The sequence below is a fragment of the Pipistrellus hanaki genome (assembly GCF_964339955.1).
Source record: "Pipistrellus hanaki genome assembly, chromosome: 3".
In the NCBI taxonomy this organism is placed as follows: domain Eukaryota; kingdom Metazoa; phylum Chordata; class Mammalia; order Chiroptera; family Vespertilionidae; genus Pipistrellus; species Pipistrellus hanaki.
Genome location: NC_140505.1, coordinates 54,239,327 through 54,261,652, shown reverse-complemented (window position 1 = coordinate 54,261,652; position 22,326 = coordinate 54,239,327). Strand labels below are relative to the sequence as shown.

The 22,326-nt window shown below is 33.9% G+C and overlaps 1 protein-coding gene across 6 annotated transcripts in view; it reads left to right on the top strand.

The window, feature by feature from the left end:
* Positions 1–21,011, top strand: part of UCHL3 (ubiquitin C-terminal hydrolase L3) — a 40,333-nt gene extending 19,322 nt beyond the window's left edge. For 3 of the 6 annotated variants that reach the window (XM_084876478.1, XM_084876479.1, XM_084876480.1), the window contains 5 exons: positions 117–202; positions 2,033–2,080; positions 16,811–16,886; positions 19,844–19,902; positions 20,733–21,011. In XM_084876478.1, the coding sequence (XP_084732604.1) occupies positions 117–202; positions 2,033–2,080; positions 16,811–16,886; positions 19,844–19,902; positions 20,733–20,816 (353 nt within the window). In that variant the 3' untranslated portion in view covers positions 20,817–21,011. Of the gene's footprint in view, positions 1–116; positions 203–2,032; positions 2,081–12,512; positions 12,705–13,744; positions 13,898–16,810; positions 16,887–19,843; positions 19,903–20,732 lie in introns of those variants that run through there. The other 3 variants (XM_084876475.1, XM_084876476.1, XM_084876477.1) reach the window with 2 other exon arrangements.
* The last annotated feature ends 1,315 nt before the right edge of the window (positions 21,012–22,326 follow it).

Here is a 22,326-nt window from a genome sequence, read left to right as displayed (position 1 = left end):
TTTACCAGTGAAAGGGTTTTACCTGAAAAATAAGGCAGCATGCTTCTAGTATTTTCATATATCAGTCTCTTTGAGATATGAAACCTTTTTAATTATATCTTCTTTAATATTTTCAGAATCTGGATCAACCTTGAAAAAATTCCTAGAAGAGTCTGTGTCAATGAGCCCTGAAGAACGAGCCAGATATCTGGAGAACTATGACGTCCGTACCATCTATTGGTCTTGATTTCATATGTGGGCAAAGTTTTATGGGGTTGTAGATTCAGTTTGGGGTTTTGTCTTGAAACTGTCAGTTTGAACAATTATGAATTTGGTTGCAGCCATTAAAAAGGCTTTTTTTTTAAAATATATATTTCAGGTAACAGTACTGAAATATCCATAAACGTACTGCTTCATTTCTATGTTCAGAGCTGAATGAGAGAGAAAGAGCAGTTTGTTTTACAAGTTTATATATATATCTTATGATAGGCTATTTCTCACCATTCCTTCCCTTCAATAAATATATGTTCCATGTGTCTTTCCCAGGGGAATTTGGAGTAAGGCTGAGACCAATGGAAAAAACAAAGGTTTAAGGATAGATGTTAGGTCATACTCTAGTTCTTTTATCAGCAAAATGTTTTTGCATGTGTGAAGGCAGAGGCCACAAAATCTAGTTTTAAACGATTGTACCATTTCATAGCATTTAGAATAGTATTTAAATTTTATTATTTTTGAAATCTGTTTTTCTTTTGAATGCATTTTACCTTTTTTAAAATTTATTTTTCAGTTATACTTGACATACGATATAACATTAGGCTTTCTACCTGTTGGTAACATTAAGCAAATTGTAAGTTCTTTGAAATTACAAGCACTGTGGTGTATATAATACTCAGCTAGAATAGTGCTTTATGCAGAGTTTGTTCCCAGTAAATTCATTGATTTGATTATTTATTTTTACCATTGTAATATAATTGGACAATTTTAAATTGTTTTTTCTTTAAAAAACCTGCAGAGCTCATAAAACATCTTCATTTTACATAAAACTGAAATAACACAAAAGTCAATAGTAATCTCACCAATGAGATGTGGCCACCATTAATATTTTTTACAGGGAGTATATATATATATATATATATATATATACACACTTTTTAAAAAGGAATATTTGATAACACTGTAATATTGTCTTATAACTTACTTTTTTCACTTAACTTATCACAAACGTATTACATACCAGTAAGTATATATTTGACATCATCATTTAATGGCTGCATAGCTTTCCATTGTGTAGTATTTTATTTAACCAACAAATTATTGTATTTTTATTTCTCTTTTCACTGTTTAAAAAATACAACCTGGTAATCATTGTAGCTAAATCTTTGCAAATATCCATAATTATATATACTTACATACAATTATATGTAAATGCATAAACTTGTAGAAGAGAAATTGCTGGATCAAACACAGTGCATGTTTTTAAGGCTTTGATAATTATTGCTAAATTGCCATGCATTGAGATTGTACTTTTACCTATAATTTACTACTTTGCCTATTTCTCTTCATCTTTGCTAATAATGGTATTAGAAGAGAACCTTTTTTTAAGTTCAGGAAACTAAACTCCCTAGCTTCTGATAAATGCATGCTTTTGTTCCACATTTCTAAACTGCTGCCTGAAGCTGCATGGTTAAGCATAACTACAGCCAGAGCTACAGAGGAGCATGTAACCTGAAGAAACAGATGAGCTAAGCTTTTTCCGTCTCTGTCGTGAGATGCTAACTTCATTCTAGTCTCAGCTGACTAAACTGTTAAATGTTAGTCCTAACAATTAAGTTAGGATTCCCACTTGCACCTGGAAATTACTAATATTTAATATCCTAAGTATTCAGAGATTTGTGGGTTGGAAAGTATAGCAATTCATTCTTAAATATTTCAAATTAAACTTTTCCTGAGTTTACTTCAATTTGTTGTTTCATCAGTATTTAGTATTGTTTTCATTTAAAAAGTAGGATATAGTCATTTTCCCCCCTATTAATACCTTGCATTCCTATTACAGGCTATTCGAGTTACTCATGAGACCAGTGCCCATGAAGGTCAGACTGAGGTATTTCACATTTTTCAAAGCTCCTCTCCCATGTGTAAATTTAACCACAATGTTATTATATAACATGTAGTTTTTAAAAATTCATTGGACTTCTTTTTTTCCTTTGAAGGAATTTTTTCTTATGCAAAAATTAGTCACGAAGTAGCACAAAAACACATTTTGACAAATTGTTAACAGGCACATTTATATCGGCCATCTCCATTTGTCTAATCATTTAGATAGATTGCAGATTGTGTGTTGTTTGCTTTGGGTAACCAATAGTCTATGACTTCCCTGTAACAGCAATTTTCAACTTTTCTCATATCATGGCACATGTAAACTAATTACTAAAATTCTGCGGCACCCCAAAATATATATTTTTTTTTGCCAATTTGACAAAAAAGAATAGTTATAATTTTGGTTCATTCATACCAGACAGCTATTGTGTTGGCTTGTATTATTTTTTTATTGAAAAGTCTAAGGGAAAAGAGATCAATAGACCTCACTAAATAGGTACTGCATGTTTTAAAAATTCTGTGATTTTGAAAATCACTGCCCTGTGATATTCCTTTAATTTACAGATATTTTGAGAAAAATACTTGCACAGTAGTACAGGTAGATAATCTGCATGATTTTTAATAGTCTTTATCACACCCAGCTTGTAGCAAAAAAACTGCATCATTCTCTTAGCTCAGTATATCTGTTTTGGGGCAATATGATGATTTTCATCATTTGTGCTCTGTTAGCTGGTTCTCCTAGGTTTCCTCTCCTTCTCTCACCCCCTTGTTTCATTCTAATGGTTTTCCTCATTCCCTCCTTCCATTTCTTCTTTTCCTTCTCTCAACCTCACACTCTCACTCTTGCGGGATGTTTGTGAAAAGGTATTTTAATCAAAGTGACTATAATTTAAAGTCATTTGGTATATTTATAACACACTTAAAAACAGAAAATGATAGATATTTTTCTCTTTCATCTCATGTGAGACTCTGAACCGTACTTTTTAATGTACAAAGCTGACATTGCCTTTATGTCTTAATAATACTTTTTAAATACCTGATTTAAAAATAGTTAACTGAAATATTCCTACTACTTAAAATTTTTTTTAAGGAGACAACAATTTGATACTATGGTATAACAACAGTTTTTCATTGATTAAACTGGATAACTGAATGTTTATAATAAAACTATTTAGAAATTTAAACACTAATTCTTCCTAATTATATCATATCTTCTTGGTTGCTGTCAGGTTCTGCTTTCAGAAATGTGGACTTTTTGGGGTTTTTTTTACTGTTTATACACAGACACACATACAGATACACATGCGCACAAAGAATGTCTAAGTAGCTCCAGATTGGAAATTAATGAAATGCTCTGTTTTGTGTTTGTTTGTTTTTTTAATTGCTTTATGTGACCCTTGTATGCTTTACTTTTTAAAATTTTAATTTATAATGTTAAGCTCTAGCTGATTTTACTCAGTGGTTAGAGTGTTGGCTTGTGTACTGAAGGGTCTTGGGTTCAATTCTTATCAAGGGCACATATCTCAGTTGCAGGCTCGATCCTGTCAGGGCGCATGTGGGTGGTAACCAGTGGATGTGTTTCTCTCACATTGATATTTCTCTATGTCTCTCTTTCCCCCCCCCCCCCCCACCTCCCTTTAACTCTCTCTAAAAACCAATGGGAAATATTATTCTCTGGTGAGAATTAACCAAAGGAAAAAAATTATAGGGTTAAAATTAATGATGATTATCAGCATGAGATTTGTAAACTATGAAAACAGTTATTTGTAATAAAGGAACCAAATGTTTAATACCTGTTTACTTTTTAAAAAGTGTCTTTGGGATACTTACCTTGCCGTATTTTAGTTGCTTTATACAAATTATAGTTTTATTGCCTCATGCTAGATAATGTTCAGATCTTTTTTTCCAGATCTAAACTCAATGACCAGTATTTTAGAATGCATATATCCTTCTGTGAGTTTATTGTCTTGTGTCTTAAACATTTTCTTTTCTGTCTACCATATATTTTCCCCACCAATACTAATGTAATTTAAATTTGTTTATCTTCTTGCCTGGAAAATCAGCTGCTTATGTAAATTTTCAGTCTTTAATTTTTTTTTTTTTTTCAAATTCTCACTCATTTTTACACAATTGTGCTGGATTATCTTTATGGAAATATAACCTGAATCATTTGGCTACTGAAATTTTTTAGGGATTCCCTAAATGATTCTCAGGGTGAGGTGGATTGAGAAGTTAGGATAGTCTGGATAGCTTTTTCAAATTGTATTCCCACAAGAATTAATTTCTTCTGAGGGTTTCTCATCTCCCATACTTGGTGTATGTTATAGCCATAAAGTGTGTTCATATACAGCATGGGGCAAAAGTAGGTTTACAGCTGTGATTATGCAAAACACAATTATTCTTATCAACTAGAGGCCTGGTGCATGAAATTCATGCACGGGATGGCAGTCTCCTCAGCCCAGCCTACACCTCTCTAATCTGGGACCCCTTGAGGGATGTCTGGCTGCTGGTTTCAGCCCAATCCCGGGGATTGAGCCTAAACTGGCAGTCGGACATTCCTCTCACAATCCTGGACTGCTGGCTCCTAATTGCTCACCTGCCTGCCTGGTCACCTCTAACTGCCTCCCAACTCCCTGCCGGCCTGATCACCCCTCACTGCCCCCCCTGCTGGCCTGGTCACCCCCAATGCTCCCCCCTCTGGCCTAGTCGCCCCTCATTGCCCCCCCCCCGCCCCCCGCCAGCCTAATCACCCCATATTGCCCCCCCTGTCAGCCTGGTCTACCCCAACTGTCCCCTCTGCCAGCCTGGTTACCCCTAACTGCCCTCCCTGCTAGCCTGGTCACTCCCAACTGTTCCCCAGTGCCGGCCTGGACCTCCCACATAGCCTGCTATTGAGTCATTTGGTCGTCCCTCACTAATGCCTCTGCCGGCCTGGTTGCCCCATGTAGCCTGCTTTTTCAGTCGTTTGGTTGCCCATCACTAACCCCTCTGCCAGCCCCCTCAGCCTCTGAGGGCATGAGGGTCAATTTGCATGTTACCTTTTTATTATATAGGATTATTAATTTTTCATATGAACAACTGGAAACCTACTTTTACTCCATCTTAGATTTATGCACAATTAAAGATAAGTCATGTGTTTGTGTTTGTGTGTATTTAGTTGGCTTTTTTTGCCCAATCAATACAAATTTTCAGAGGGGGTGGGCATAAAATCAAGTTTTATCTTCATTAGGTATATAATATAAGTATGGTTTGCATGGCTTCATTTTACTCTGAAGTATAGTTTTTAGTTATTTCAATCATGTTAAAATTACAAGAAGTTAAAATGTTCACTTTTTTCCCCCCCCTGCTTTACGGATTTATTTTATTCTTTCTCTGATTTTGGAAGAAACTATGAAGGTATTAAGAAGAAACTTAGTTCTTGTATAATGTAGAATTTAAGTTCTGCTTATCTTGGGAGAATCAGATGGAAACAATAAATTAACTCTGATGAAAATATCATGCATTTTAAGCTATATAGTCCAATTTTGTCAAGAAATCTGAAATTGCAACTTTCCGGTTTTTCTTTTCCCCCCATATACTTTCCATATACCATTTTCTTTATCCCATTCCAACAAGACTTACTGGAAATCTTTTTTGGGCAAGGTCAGTCTTAAAATTGAGAAGTGCCCTGAAACTTCTATTCTTGCTTCTTTTACCTCTGTCTCTTATCTTTTTTTTATTGTTGTCACTGCTTCTGCATATCATTTCTTGAATACAGGTATGTTTAGAGTATGAGTATGTGTGGAGTTGAGTGGGGGACTTCAGTTTGAAAGAGTACAAATTAGGATTAGTTATAAGGGGAAATATTGAAATTATTCTTTTAATTCCTCTTTTAAAACACTGACATCTTTTTCCATTCATGTGGTCAGTTCTTTATCTCATATCACTAAATAATGATGTTTAAATGGATTAAATTGGTTGTTGAAAAGTTAAGAATGTAGTTACAACTATATTCTGTTTACACTTTGTTTTTCTTCCTTAACAAATATTTTGTCCTAAAATTGATCAAAAGGGTCTTTTTTCTTTTTTATTCTTTCTTCATCTTTTTTTCTTTTCCAATATCAGATTTGAAAATGGAGATATTAAATTTACTATTTTAAAGGAGATTTCTTAGAATGAACTCATCAGTTTATTCTTACATATCTGACTACATGTAACTCTTCCATCTAAAAATGTCTTCAGCAATAAAAATAGAGTTGAGGCTGTAACTAGGGATGGTGGGTTTTTCTGTTTGTTTTGCTTTAAACCACAACTTTCCAAAGCAGAAATTATGTCAGGAATTAAAGTGTGTGTTTTCATTTATAGTAAAGGAGAATCTTATTTAGGGCTACTCTCAGATTTAAAAAGTAATAACATTTCTGGGACTTTGGCCGGGTTAACAATGATAAGCTTAAGTTTAATGTAACATTTACAGATAATCCATATCTGTAAATGTATTAACAACAATTTCTTATGTGGAGAATTGTAAATTGAAGTGAGAAAACACAATTGTTAAACCATTAGGGAAAAGCATCAAATGTCTTAAAACCTGTGGGCATCTTGATTTATGAACTGAGCAAAATGAAGAAATTTGCCACTATACAGATTTTTCATGGAATATGTAGTGGTATTTTGTGTATTTTGATATCTGGCCCATGTTTTACTCTGACATCTTTGCCAACTGAACATGGATACTGTGTAGGAAAGTTTGCATCTTTTGAATGAATCTGGTTTTACTTTCCTGTTTTAAATTTGGACTTTAAATTTTGTGTAATGCAATGCATCATACTTGAAATTTACTTGAAGTCTACAGAAATCCATTTAGAATTTTGATTTAAACTTTAATAGTTTTATATGTGTGTATACGTTCTCACATATCTACACACGTCCATGTCCTCATACATGTATGCTTACACATCATAATTTTACTTATTTTCATAGCATTTGGCAGCCGTAGAGAAGTTCCTGATTTGTGTAATTTTTTAGATTTATTCCTAACATCTTAAAAGACATGTCACTGAAAGTACATGGAAATAATTTCAGTTTGTTACAATCAAGTTTATTATTTCATCAACATGTCAATAAAAGGAATCGTGATTTCTTTTTTTTTAAAATATATTTTATTGATTTTTTTACAGAGAAGAAGAGAGGGGGATAGAGAGTTAGAAACATCGATGAGAGAGAAACATCGATCAGCTGCCTCCTGCACACCCCCTGCTGGGGATGTGCCTGCAACCAAGGTACATGCCCTTGATCGGAATCGAACCTGGGACCTTTCCAACGGTCTATCCATTGGGCCAAACCGGTTTCAGCACATTGTTTTCTACTAGAGAGCCACAAATATTATTGGTACTAGAGCGGAAACATTCTCAAATTGGTGTTGCTGAAAACATTGGGCATCATTTTGGGTTGCTATAGTGTAGGTCTTTACTACTCTTTAGTGTCATGTATGGGTGAATGCAATGGAAATTTAGATGTTTTTAGGTTTTTTCCATGGATTGTCATAATCTTAATTCTCATTACTTTAAAAGTCTGTCATTTTATAAAAGGTTAATTAACATTTACTGAATGTATCTTATGAGGTAAGCTCTATACTAAGCCCTATAAGTATACTGCTCTAGTAATCTCAATTCCTTAAGATAGATATTATCCAAGTTTTTTAAAAAATATGTTTTTGCTGATTTCAGAGAGAGGAAGGGAGAGGGGGAGAGAGAGAAACATCGATGAGAAAGAATCATTGATTGACTGCCTCATACATGCTCCCTACTGGGGATTGAGCCTGCATCCCAGGCATGTGCCCTGACCTGGAGTTGAACCATAACCTCCTGTTTCATAGTTTTATGCTCAAACATTGAGCCACACCAGCCGGGCTAAACATACAGTTTTACCCATAACCAACTAGTCTTTTGCTAGTCACGTTATATATATTTTGGGTGATAGTAACTATTTTACATATCTATCAACTAATTGTCCCTTTATGTTGAGGAAATTACATGGTTATAATGATTTTTTTTTTTTTTTTGTAACAGGATTTTTCTCATTTAAATGTGCAAAAGTTTTGGGCATAGGCCTAAATCTACTAACTTTATTTTAGCATTTTAGAATAATTTAAATTTAAGCATTTAACCTATCAAACACACTTGATTTCTTAAATACTTGTAGAACTCCTTTTTTTTTTAAAAAAGGGTCTGTATTGTTTCTTTTTTTTTTTTCTTTATTGATTAAGGTATTACATAAGGTATTACATAAGCTTTATCCCTCTATTATGCCCCCATTCACTCCCTCACTCATGTCCTCATTCCATTGGTGTCTGTGTCCATTTGTTAGGCTTATATACCTGCATATAAGTCCTTTGGTTAATATCTCCCCCTTATATTTTTTAGCCTTTACTGCATTTTTAATTCTTCAGTTTTTATTAGATAGTTTAAAGAGCAATCTCTTCTTTTTTTATATATATACCCAGAACATGTACATTAACTGAAGGAAAAATAAGTTGCCTTTTTAGACAGACACACTCCCCCACCTTTTTATTAAAGGTTCAGTTCATTTATTTTTAATTTTCATGTCATTTCTCATTTTTTAATTATTGAACAGATTAAAGAGTTGTTGACTTATTTTTACACTAGAGGCCCCGTGCACAGATTTGTGCACTGGTGGGGTCCCTTGGCATAGCCTGTGGGGATCGGGCTGAAACTGGCAGTCCAGTGCCTCCTGCCGCTCCTGCCTGCTGCTTTTGCTCATCACAGCCTCGCTGCACCTGCCATCTCTGCTGCCACTCAGTAGACTTGCTGCCACTCTGCTATGATCTCTGGGCTGCGGCAGCCAGCCGTGCATGAGCTCTGTATCTGGTGCCCATCAGTCAGCTGAGCAGCACTCCTGCTGTGGAAACACACTGATCACTGGGGGCAGCTCCTTTGTTGAGCATCTGCCCCCTGGTGATCAGTGTGCATCATAGCGACTGGTCGACCGGTCATTTGGTCACAGGCTTTTATATAAATATATAGATGTACAAAGTGACATGCCCGTTCATGGTGAAGGAATAATAATTTGGCCTTTTAGTACCCAGGTGTTCTTTTGTTTCTGAACTAACTAAGTTTGAAAAATAGATTTGAATAGCAGCTGGAAACTATAGATAGAAGTAGTAATAGATTTGCCTCCAAATCAGTTAAATTACTTGAGTGCTACTGGGTGGATGATTTTGTGTGTAATGAAAACACTGAAATTAGAGCCAGGAGCTATGGGTTTTGCCTGTGGCTTTGACAGTCACTAGTTCTGTGGCTTTGGGAAAGTCATCTAAATCCTTGGGCTGCTTTTTAAAAAAGCCCAATCAACTCAGTGATTGAGTGTTAACCCATGAACTACAAGGTCAGGTTTCAATTCCCAGTCAGAGCACATGCCCAGGTTGTAGGCTCGATCCCCAATAGGGGTTGTGCAGGAGGCAGCCAATCAATGATTCTCTCACATCATTGATGTTTCTCTCCCCCCCTTCCTCTTTGAAATCAATAAAAATATGTATTTTCAAAAGTAACTAGGCCTGGCTGGTGTAGCTAAGTGGTTAAGCATCCAGCTATGAACCAAGAGATCTTTGGTTTGATTCCCGGTTGAGGTTTTGGGCTTGGTCCCTTGTAGGGGGCATGTGGGAGGCAGCCAATCAATTTCTCTCTTTCTCATCTATGTTTCTATCTCTCTATCCCTCTCCCTTCCTCTCTCTCTAAAATCAATAAAGACATATATATTTTTAAAAGTACTAAGTAGGATCATAGAATTTTCAGAGTTGAATGAGTCTCAGAAAGTATTCAGGAAAAACCCCTTCATTTTCCTAAAGAGACTAAGTCATGGATAATAAAATCCATTATCACTAAGCAAGGACTATTGCTGCTTCTCATTATGGTAATAAGTGTTTTTAATTTTTTCATGCTGATTTAATATTTTTTATTTCCTGTACTGACTGGTGTTATTTGTTGGAGTAACATTTATAAAGTTTTCATTTAGATCAACATAAAAAGTTAGTTATCATAAGCATGTTCATTTAATGAAAAACTGTTGGGCCAGTTTTGTCTTTTATGGTACCACTAGAGGCCTGGCGCACAAAATTCGTGCACAGGTATGGTTCCTAGGCCTGGCTTGTGATCAGGGCCATCTTCCCCAGCAGCTGCATCTCCCGTCCCCCACCGCCACCACCCTGGATTCCCCATTTGCCATCGGGTGATCGGTGCCTGATTGCTTGGGGAAGGGACCGAGAGGTCGGCTGTTCCCCACCACTCGCCGGCCCTGCCCTGCCGTGGGCGGTCATCAGGCAATCAGAGCCTGCCGACTGGGGAATGGGACCAAGAGGTGGTCAGTGTGCCTCATAGTGACTGGTCCAGCAGTCGTTCTGCCATTAGGATCAATTTACATGTTACCCTTTTATTATGTATTATAGTATGGTTTATGAAAGGGTGACTCTCAATATCTAATTTTAAGAGGATTACCCCCTCATTAGAATCTGGTCTAATAACTTAGTATTAAAATCTTTCTCTTGGCCACTTAGGCTGTACACCACAGTGATTGAGAGCATTGGGTTCTAGAACCAGATTTCCTGTGTTTGAATCCCAGCCCTGCCATGTATTGGTAATGTGCCCTGTACATGTTAATTAACTTCTATATACGCTGATTCCTCATTTGTAAAATGGGAATAATTATAGTGCCTATATCATGGGTTACTGGAAGATTAAATAAATTTATACATGTAAAGTGCTTAAGAGAGTGTCTGGCACAAAGTAAGTGATACATATTTTAAACTAGAGGCCCGGTGCACAAAATTCATGCAGGTAGGGTCCCTAGGCCTGACTGGGATCGGGGCCTTCTGGCTGCCTGCCAGGGTCTTCCTTTCTTTCCTGGCTGACGGCTAGGGCCTTCCTTAATTCCATGCCACCCCCCTGGTGGTCAGCACAGGTCATAATGAGCAAACTCCCGGTCGAACTCCCAAGGGGACACTTTTTGCATATTAGCCTTTTATATATATAGATAATACTATAGTTAGGTTATGATTGCTTTCATTTAAGTAAGAAGAAAATTTATGCAAGTTATCAGCTTCAGAGGTGCTTATATTTCTTCACTTTATATTTTAAAGTTGATTTTTAGTGCTTATTTTAAGAAATAAGATAAGAGCTCTTGCTCATTTTATTCAATGATTTATATTTAGGAAATGTCAATATAATCTGCTTTAGGTAGAAACAATACAGACAAAAGAGAAATAAAATATTTTATGCCTGTTACTGAGTGTTCTCATATGTTGTTTTAAAAAATGCATTTAAGCCGAGACTCAATGGATAGAGTGTTGGCTTGGGGACTGAAGGGTCCCCGATTAAATTCCAGTCAAGGGCATGTACCTTGGTTGCGGGCATATCCCCAGTAGGGGGTGTGCAAGAGGCAGCTGATCGATGACTCTCTCTCATCGATGTTTCTAACTCTCTATCTCTCTCCCTTCCTCTCTGTACAAAATCAATAAAATATATTTTAAAAAAATAAATAAAAATAAAAAAATAAAAAATAAAAAATGCATTTAAAAAGTATCATTTATGATGCTCTGCAGTATTTTATAGTATTAAATTATATTACTTAATTTCATATAATTACAATTTTTAAATTCACAGATTTTTTTAAAGCTGGAAGGAAAGTAGTAAATCATCAAGACTAAATGCTTCACTTTATAAACAAGGGAATTGAGGTTCCAAGAAGTGAAATGACTTACCCAAAGTCACCAAGACTAGAGCTGGCAACCTCTCAAGTCGATTATTCTTTTCTTTCTTGATGCATGCTGTTCCACTTTCAACTTGTACTGTCATTTATCAAGCTTTCTCTAAAATGCTATTTATAACGGAACATCTAGCTGGATAAGAAGTTGAGTGGTTTTGTTTGTTTTTCCAAAAGAAGGCTTTGATTAGTGGTATTTCATTCCTCCAGGAAACATGTGTAATACTGTCCCTGGATTTCCAGTCAGTCAAATGGCCCTGGATAAATTCTTAGGTATATATTCAAGGGAGCAGGTTAAAAAAAATAACAAAACAAAAGAGGTATTATTTTCCTTGTCCAATTAAGAAAAGAAACTTTATGGCAGATTTTATTAAAGTGATCAAACAATTAAATTGCAGCCTATATTTTGTTCCTAGAGAATTTGAATACAATCAATGCCACCAGTCTGCTATGCATATGAATATATGTAAATATTTTAGATGTGCACTTACAGAACCTATGGCATATACCCTGATACCTTGATTGGCTTTTAACCAATATTCATTTATGGTCTTTTTCTAGATTACAGTTGATTAAAAGTTCTAGACCATATAAATACAAATATGACCATACGTTGCTTTTAAAAATAAATGATCGCCCGGTGACGTGGTCTAAGTAAAATGTTCTCTTTTTTAATTATGTAGTCCTCCTCGCCATCCTCATCACAGCCTCATTGTAGCCACTGCAGAACGAAGGCCTCATCATTGTGTCACCATGCATCCCTGCCCTGGGTCAAACGTAACCATGTAGACCCTGCAAAGGCTACCAGTCCATCTCTCCGTCTTCGTCGCTGGCGACCCTTCTTACGCCTACCATCTTTGGGTCTCCATTCTGTTGTAAGTGTAGTCAATCTTCCATCTCTTCTTCCAGTCCAGTGACGAGGGCAGTCCATTTTCCCCCTTAAACTTCTTCAGTCTTCAAAACGCTTTTCTCTTGGTTCACTCAGCCACTAGTTTTCTCTCCCAATAAGATTGTAAGCATACCTCCATGCTTTGCAGTCTAGCTTGACTTTCACCAATGCCTTGGTGAAGTCTATCTTTCCACTTCATATCCTACCACTGTAAGAATGCCTGCCTTTTGATGAGTGTTAATTGACATTCATGATAATGTGTAAGTTCCTATCATTTGTTAAAGTGAATATGTATTCTTTTACCCTTCATCTTTCCGATGTCATTTAGTTGACTCAGGTCAACAAATGCTGTGTACCTTCTGAGTTCTATACCATTTCTTACTTTTTTTTTCATGTTTCTGAACATGACTTCAGGCTCTTGTCATGCTCTGGGGTGCTTTACTTACTCTATCCTAAATCTAATACTTCCTGGTGTAGGGTGTTCCTCTAAGCTATTTTTTCCTGAGGTGGCTCAGGTACTTGGTTTAATCTTGATCCAATCTTCCCTGCCTATTCATTTTAAAGAACATCTTTCTAAGTAAGAGGCAAAGATTTTTTTCCTTGTGAATTGATGTAGGCTTCCCACAAATTTTAGAATTTCTCCTTCTTGAGTAGATATTAGCAAACTATTTAAAAGTGAGTATATGTTCTTGTAATCTTGCTAATTTTCTTAAATGTTGAGGTTGATGATGGAATTCTAATTATTTTCATAATTGAAATAAACTGCAGGTTTTGGCAACTACAGCTCTTGTCTTTCCAATGTTTTAGACTGTTAGTGGCAATGACTATGAATTGGTTGAGCCTACCTAGAAATGTTGTATCTGAGAGATTTGGTATATGCCATACATTTATAAGAAACTTGACACTTCTATAAGTCATCATGACTTTCGAAGCCAGAAGAAGTCTGATTATACATAATGTTTAATGCTTAAAAAAAAAAGTTGGTGTCAAACATTCTTTCCTCCCTTTATTTATTTACTCTTCTAGAGCTATATTCAAATTATGAAGTGGAATCGTGGCACTTTTCCTTAATCATCTGCTTCCTCCAAATATCAGTATGGTCATCAAAAGAGCCTTTGATTTTTGCTGAGTGTCAACAAAACTGGTGTCTCTATGTTTCATTATCCTCATTGGGTCACAGTGTGTATTTGTCATTTTTATTCATTTATCATATTTGTTGTTTCTCTACTGTGCCAATTTGTACAGTAGGAGATATAAGGTGAATTAAATGATCAGAGTAAAACCCTAATTTTGTAAAGTCTAACTTGGACACAATTGATTCTAAATATGAATAAATTCTTTTGTACTTAAAATTATTCTAAATATAAATGAGCATATCATAAAATTTTTTTTAGGTTTATGTGTTTTTATATAATTTTGATCTTTGCTCAATATTCCATTGCTTTATATCTTCATAAATATTTTCATAATCTAGTGGTTAAGAACACAAATTCTAGAATGACACTCCTGGATTTGTTATCTAGAACATGTTACTTAATGCTTCCGTGCCTCAGTTTTCTTGAGAGTAAAATGGGTATAATTATATTACCCACCTTGCAGGGTTTAAATGATAATTAATTGGTTAGTACATATAAAGCACTTATTGCAGTGCCTAATATATATTAAGTACCATATAATTATTAAGTTACAACCATACCTTATTTTAATTTGAAATATCTATTTAGTATTTAATTTCTGTCTAGTTGATTTGTTATATTACTTTTTAATTATTTGAGATAAGTATTTTATTCTAAATTAGGGAACTTTATAAAAAATAATATATGTAAGTGTAGGCAAAAATGATCCAAATCTATAGCTTCTGTTTTTTTTGTCCTTTGTTTATTATATGTTCGTAATTTTTTTTAATGAAAAACTTATTGAAATTTGCTTTTTATTTATTCTTGTTTTGGGGTGGAATCATTTTTAAGCAATGAATACTTACAGGTTTTTAAGCAACTAATAATTGCAGGTTTCAGATTACACATAGTCCAAAGAAAAAGGTTCATAGCAAGTACTGACACAATTTTAAGTCACTAGATTTAGTGATTTCTTATATTTTGTGATAATGTAGTATTAATATTATAGTAAAACATAATGGTTAGTATCACTTAACTTTTTACAAAGTAATACATTTCATTTAGACCTCAAAACAGATAACAAAATCAGTGTTTACAGGGCTTGAGTATATATATTCATATCTCTGACTCCAATTATACTACTTTTATCTCCAACACAGTTGTATTTACTGGCAAGATACAAAAAATTGAAGCTATAAGATGCAATATTCTTACAAAGAAATGTTAAAATAATTTTAAAATTTTGAAAACATAGATCAAAATATTTAAAATACTTGATATCCTATTGGATAATCATATCTTAAAATGAGAAAACCAGAAAGACCCTTTTCTTGTTGGATAAAAAATTATTTCTGGCATTTTTTATAGAATTGAACTTATCATTTGTAGAATTGCCTATGTTTAGCCTTGAAAAATTGAATTCTCTTTTGGTCATTGGTATTAGATTGAGCAATCAATAATACATTTGATTCTCTGACCGGGAAAGTAAGGGAACTCACTATCACCATCTTTAATTATCTGAAGAAACATCATGCTCGGGAGCTATTAGACTCTTAATGAGAGGATGGAAAACGCTGGGAAACATATTTTAGCTTCAGTATGAGAGATAACTCTAACAAAGCTGTCAAAGATGGAATGGACTGCTTAAAGCCCAGGGACAGTTCCCTGTGGGGGGCTGTGGTAAAGAGGAGATTAACAGCAGTTACCTAGGTGACTTTGATGGCTACCAACTTTGGAATTCTTTAGTTCTATGTTGAAGTTAGGAAGAGTTAGTTTGCCACATCCATTTTTGTTGCTGTTCTGTCATTCATAAACTTGAAGAAAATAATTTCTGAAGAATAATGAGAGATTACATGAGTCACTCTCTCTGTAAATGTTTTAAGAGCATTCAGTAAATCCAAGATAATGTTTCTTCTATATCTTTCAATTTCTGCATCTGAAAACTTCATATTACTACTACTTAAAATTATGTAATTACTAATGAGTAAAAAATGCATTTTAGAGTTAAGCTACTATTGTGTTATAGGATGTTATGTAATGTAAGAAGTAATTTGATTTATAGCTTTTGAAAACTTTGTCTCTAAAATTTGTACTTGCATTTAACACTGATTGTACTTCATTTCACACCATTTAGATTTGATAAATAGATAACACACATTTGTATTAACTGTGTAGTTACTGTGTATTAAAGACAATGTCAGTGAATCATGTATTGACTTTGCATAAGTTACTTGAATGTTTAACAAATGTATCAGATATTACTCATGAAAATTGAATTTGGTAAGCAAAATAATCTGGGTACAGTTTTAATTTCAAAGCGTTATACTAAGAAAGCAAGAGAAAAATAGGTTATGGTTAATTCTATTTTAATTTGCTCTTATCCTTATTTTCCCTCTTTAACTTTTTGGGTTAATTTCCTGCGTCTATTCATTTATAAACCTCTTGAATGTAGGATGAGTAAAGATACTTATTTTACTCTAAAACTCCTTATGTTCTATTATCAAGGTAAAGTTATTAAAGGGAGAACTCACTCTCTTGAAGTCTTAAAACTTGAAAAAAGTTTTTTAAAACTCTGTTTATGCTATTAAAATGTAAAATATTTTCTTTTTCAAATTTCAAAAGTTAGACAAATCACTTTATGCATTCATTTCATTTGAAAAGTATACATTGCACATTTACTATATACCAGGCATTATGTGAAGTGCTGGGTCTTTGAAGGTGAACAAAGCTTTAGGTATTTAGATTGTTAAGATTAAGAAAAATGTGCTTGTAGTTGACATTTTTCTTGTTGATGGGTGAGCACATTGTTATAAATGTAAACATATTTACTCATTGTCCACTATATCAAAGGTTAAGCATTTAATTATTTTGGATAAATGTTCTCTGATGTGATTTGATATTTGTATGTGTTTACATGTACTTGATTGATTTGTTTGACTATTAACATATGTAATATGTATGTTTCCTCCTATTGCAGGCACCAAATATAGATGAAAAAGTAGATCTTCATTTTATTGCATTAGTTCATGTAGACGGACATCTCTATGAATTAGGTAAGAATTTTAAAAATTTACTCTAGTGAGAGAAATTGGAAATGAAAAAGTCTACATTTATGATAAATAGGATTTTTGGTATTATTTACTTAAATTAATTGATTGCCTAATAGCATTGAATTGGCATAATGAACGTGTTTTATTTAAGACTTTTTACTTGAAAAAAATAAAATTTTTCTTTGGTGTTCAAGCAACTTACAATTCAAGATGTTTGCATACCACCTTTACATTTTAGCAAAGCAGTAAAATAAAAATCATTATAGGAAACTCCTGTAAATCACTCCAGCAGTTTTTACTAAATTATTGAGATAGATAGCATCAATATCTGCATAAGCCATTTTGATCCTGAAACTAGTTTTAAAACAGTGTAATATTCATGACTAGTTTTTATATTTGGCAATGAGTATTACTAGTTTTCAGGCTTTTGTACTAACTCTTTGTATAACATCTGACTTTTTAAAAACATGTATTTTTATTGATTTGAGAGAGGAAGGGAGAGGGAGATAGAAACATCAGTGATGAGAGAGAATCATTGATCGGCTGCCTCCTACACACCCCCAACCAGGGATTGAGCCCAAAACCTGGGCATGTACCCTGACTGGGAATCTAACCATGACCTCCTGGTTCACTGAGCCACACTTGCTGGGCTACATCTGACTTTTTAAAAGACTTTACAAGATTCTCTTTTCTGGCATCTTCCTAAGGCATATGTCAAACTTTGCATGATTAATTACTTAGTATTTTGGCCTGTAAATGCACTTAGATTTTAAAAAGCTTTCTATAGATTATTTCAGGGACTATTTGGAGAAGATCTTCATAATTTGAATTGTTTCATTCAGATAGAGAACTTCTTATGACTCTTTCATAATTGATATATAGTACTTTAGTACTTATGAGTCCTTCTTGCTCTTCTCCATGAGACCTTCTTGTGTTAAAAAGAAAAAAAAAGGGGGAGGGGGGGCGCCGCAAATAAAGAAACAACAAAGTGAAGTACTTTTCAATATTAACTTGCACTTTTAATTTTCTTATTTAAAAACAGTTTTTGAATTTTTCAAAAATCTTTTCATTACAGTTTGCATAAAACACTTTTTTGTACTAGTTTCAGGTGTACAGCATAGCTGATAGACATGTAAGTTAAGGACAGAGAATTTTGAAAGAACTCAGACTCAACTGCAAATGAGGTCCATAAAATTTAGATGGATTTTGTGTTTGAAATCACTCTATTTACAAAGAAATCGCTCTATTAAAGGGGAAAAGGAGAAGAGATAACATAGTATTTATAAAAATTTATGGTTGTCTTTTATAGTTAAACGATTCAGTAGGAATCAAACTAAAATGAAAATAAATTGTTATGGGGGTATATAATAGACCTCAGAGCTTCACTAATTTATTCTATAAATTTTACATTTGCTAAGTCAATCTATAAAATTTATATAGAAATAAGGTGTAATAGTGATTGGGGATTTTAGTTGTGTGACTGATTTCTGGAAACTTCATTTTCTCTCTGAATAATAAGGAATTACTAGTAGAAATGGAAATAAGAGAGTGCTGAGACTTAACAAACACATTCTATTGACTTTAAGGAAGTAGATTTAGAAAAGGCCAGAGAAACTATATGTATTATCCATAACCAAGGACTAAAAGGTAATGATGACTTTCAGGATAAAAAACTTAGTAATAAAATAAATAATAACATTGAAAAGATATTTAGAAAAAAAATTTTAATTATCCATATTTTTTGGTTTGTTTGATTAATTTTTGTGTATATTTTTTCTTTAAATGTAGTATCTATTAGTCCAAGTCTACTACTACAGATACATATTGATTAAAAATTGTATTATATTTAGAAGCCATAGAGTTATAGAAGGGATTATGTTTTATGAATTGTACTTGAAGTGCCACTTATAAGTCATCTGAGATTATAAATTTTGATGCACAGGATGGGGCGAAAGTAAATTTACAGTTGTAAGTATGCAAAACAGGGTTTACTCTTTTGTATTATTATTTATTAATTATTCTAATATTTTCCATTCGAACATTTGTAAACCTACTTTGTGTAGAGTTATCAGTTACCTTTGGGTAGCATGAGTTTATATAATTCTAGACATTTTCATAGTGTTGAAAAATTACTAGTTTATTTAAGTGACTATAGTTGCAGTTATTTTTCCTGGCCAGAAAATTAATCCTAGTTTATTTAGATAATTATTTTATACTACTACCATGGGGGTACATAATTAATAATAATATATAAAACTTGGGATGGCTCCCTTTTGTTGATGTAAACATGTCAGTTTTACTTGGAAGCCTTCTGATTTAACTTTTAAAGTGAAGAAATAGTTGGGTTTTTTTCCCATATTTCTGAGGGTAAAAACAAATCCTAACTTAAAAAAAAAAAAAAAAAAAACCTGACATTAATTTTGCATATTTTTTAAGGAAATTAAATCAAGCCAATATATATTTATAATAAGTTCTGTTTATGAAGATAATTTAGGTTTTCAAACATGAAAGCAAGGCTTTAATAACTTTACTTATAATCTAACAACTTAATGTTAAAGAATATTCATAGGTAGCACATTTAAAATATTTGTTTTAGGACATATTATTTTAAATACTAGAGGCCCGATGCACGAAGATTCATGCAAGAATAGGCCTTCCATGTCCTGGCTGCTGCCACCCGCTTCCCTCCAGCACCTTTGCTCTGGCCACCGCCTTCCCGCCTTCGCTCCAGCCGGAGCCGCCTTCCTACGCTCGCCTTGTTGCGTCAATTTGCATATTCCCTCCTTATTGGCTGTGGGTGCTGCCATATTTGTTGTGGAGTTGTGGTCAATTAGCATATTCCATCTTTATTAGATAGTATCATTAATTTTTGCCTCACTGTGAGAGGAGGAAAGTGGAAGTTGAAGTACATTATCTTATACAAACTGCTAAACATTCAACTGTTTGTCTATTTTTTATAGATGGACGGAAACCATTTCCAATTAACCATGGTGAAACTAGTGATGAAACGTTATTAGAGGTAAGAGTGAAACTCGTTAGTTCACTTTAAGTGTTATTAATGTTCTTGTTATTTTTGAAACATCTCTAAAAATCACTTGTATAACATTTTATCTATATTTGGATACTTCCTTGTCCTTGCTTTCTTGGAAAAAATCCAAAAAGAGAAATTTGAACTAGTGTTAACCTATAGCAAATAAAGAAGTATTCAGAGCTCTTCGTGTGAACAAGCATCAAATTTGAAAAAAGCAAGAATAGTTTTGCTCTGGTTGAGTGGCTTATTTGGTTGGAGTGTCGTTTCATACACAAAAGGTTGCAGGTTTGATTCCCAGTCAGGGCACATACATAGGTTGGTTCTATCCCCATTTGGGGGCACATGGGAGTCAGCCAATCAATGTTTCTCTCTCTCTACCTCTCTAAAAATCAATAAAAACATATCCTTGGGTGAAGATTTAAAAAAGAAGGAAAAGGCAAGAATACTTTTGAAAGAGTTGCTCTTTGTATCCCATATATCATTAAATCCAAGATAATCGACATTTCTATCTTGATCCTGATTTTAGAGTTTTTTAAATTTATGAACAAATTATGTGGCTTAGAATTAATGAAATGTAATTGTCAAGTTAAAAATTTCTTAAAAGCATTTTAAGAAAGAATACTTACTGCATCTTTTGGACTAAGCTAATTAGGCCACGAAATGTTCGTTCTTCTGGTATGCTTTAAGTTATTCTTCATTTGGAAAAAGAAGTGTGCAGTATAACATTAGTACAAATGAAGAAAGTATGAAACACTTATGATTTGCAAATAAAACACATATGTTTATAAACTGAAAATTTATATATTTTATCCCTATAGGATGCCATAGAAGTTTGCAAGAAGTTTATGGAACGTGACCCTGATGAATTGAGATTCAATGCAATTGCTCTTTCTGCAGCATAGTTTGTCATAATGGGAACACCAAGTACTGTATTATTTGCAACAAGAATTTAATTTCTGCTGCCATACACTAACTCAAAAATTTTGATATTTTCAATAACTTGACTGATTAAACTTTATGTGAATTAAACTTTGATTTAATCTGTGTTTTATATTACTTTGTCCTGAATTAAAACTGCATTTCTTTTTTTTCCTTTCTTTCCTGTGAAGGATTTAGCTTGATAACTAGCAATAACTTTCTTATTCTCTTTAAAATTTTATGGTAACTTTTGTATTGGAACACAGACACAGTTTCCATCTGCATAGTGTGTACATACAGAGTGTCCCAAAAACATGTATGCACTCTTCAATAGCTGCTGATCACTCAATTGATGTTTCTTTCTTTTCAGCCAGACTAAGCTTTGAACAAAGGAAATTCATCCTAAAATGCTAAGCGAGTTTGAAAAGGTGGTTGAAGTACAAACACTGCCTTTATAATTATTCAAAGTGTGTGTACATTTTGTATACACCGTGTCCCCCAAAATGTATACACTTTAACAGCTAATAACTCACTTTATATTTACTCCTTTTCAGGTTTAACTGATTAAAATAATGGGTGAAGCTTTGAACAAAGAAAATTTACCCAGTAGCCTTTTTTATGGGGATACATAAAAGGTAAAGTTTACTGTACAAAACTGGGAATAGTCAATGAATGGAGGGGACACAAATACCGAATGAAATGATTCTTGATGTTTGTGATTTCACATTATCAGCAGTGCCTGGACCAGAACAGTCATCAATTTGAAAACAGACAATGATACACAAAAAACTATTCATTTCTATAGATTATTTTAAGTTTTGAAAATGAACTGTATGTTAATAAGCACTGACTTTATAATCATTCAAAGTGTGTATACATCCCTGTATATCATGTGATAACATTTATTTAGCAAACATTTGTTGAGCAATGAGCTGGACAGCGTTCTAGGTGCCTAAGTTATAGCTGTGAGCACTGTTGACAAGTTTTATTGTCATGGGGCTTATTTTTTTTTGTGAGAATAAAACACATTAATAAGATAGATGCCACAATAGGTGCTATACAGAAAATTAAAGTTGGACTTGTGTTAGACAATCTGAGTGTCTACTTTAGATTTTGTGGTTAGGGAAGGCTTCTCTAAGGAGGTAACTTCACAGTCGAGCCACCTAATAGAAAGGTGGTGGGGAGAAGAAGAGATAATAATTAATGCAGATCCCTAAGACTAGAAAGAAGATTCATATGATCAGAGTACAGGAAGTATTGGAGAAAAAGGAGGGGCTTAGTGATACAGAAATACAGGAAAAGGCATTGCATTTATTACAGCTGTGATGGTAAACCCTGCTGTGATGGTAAACCCTTGGAGGTTTTTAATCAAGAGAGTGACTGGATTTGATTTATAATTTTAGGAGATCACTGAATGCTCTGGATAATATTTTGGGGTAAGAACAGAGGTAGGGAGACTTGTGAGGAACTCACTGCATTTGTTCAGTTGGAGAT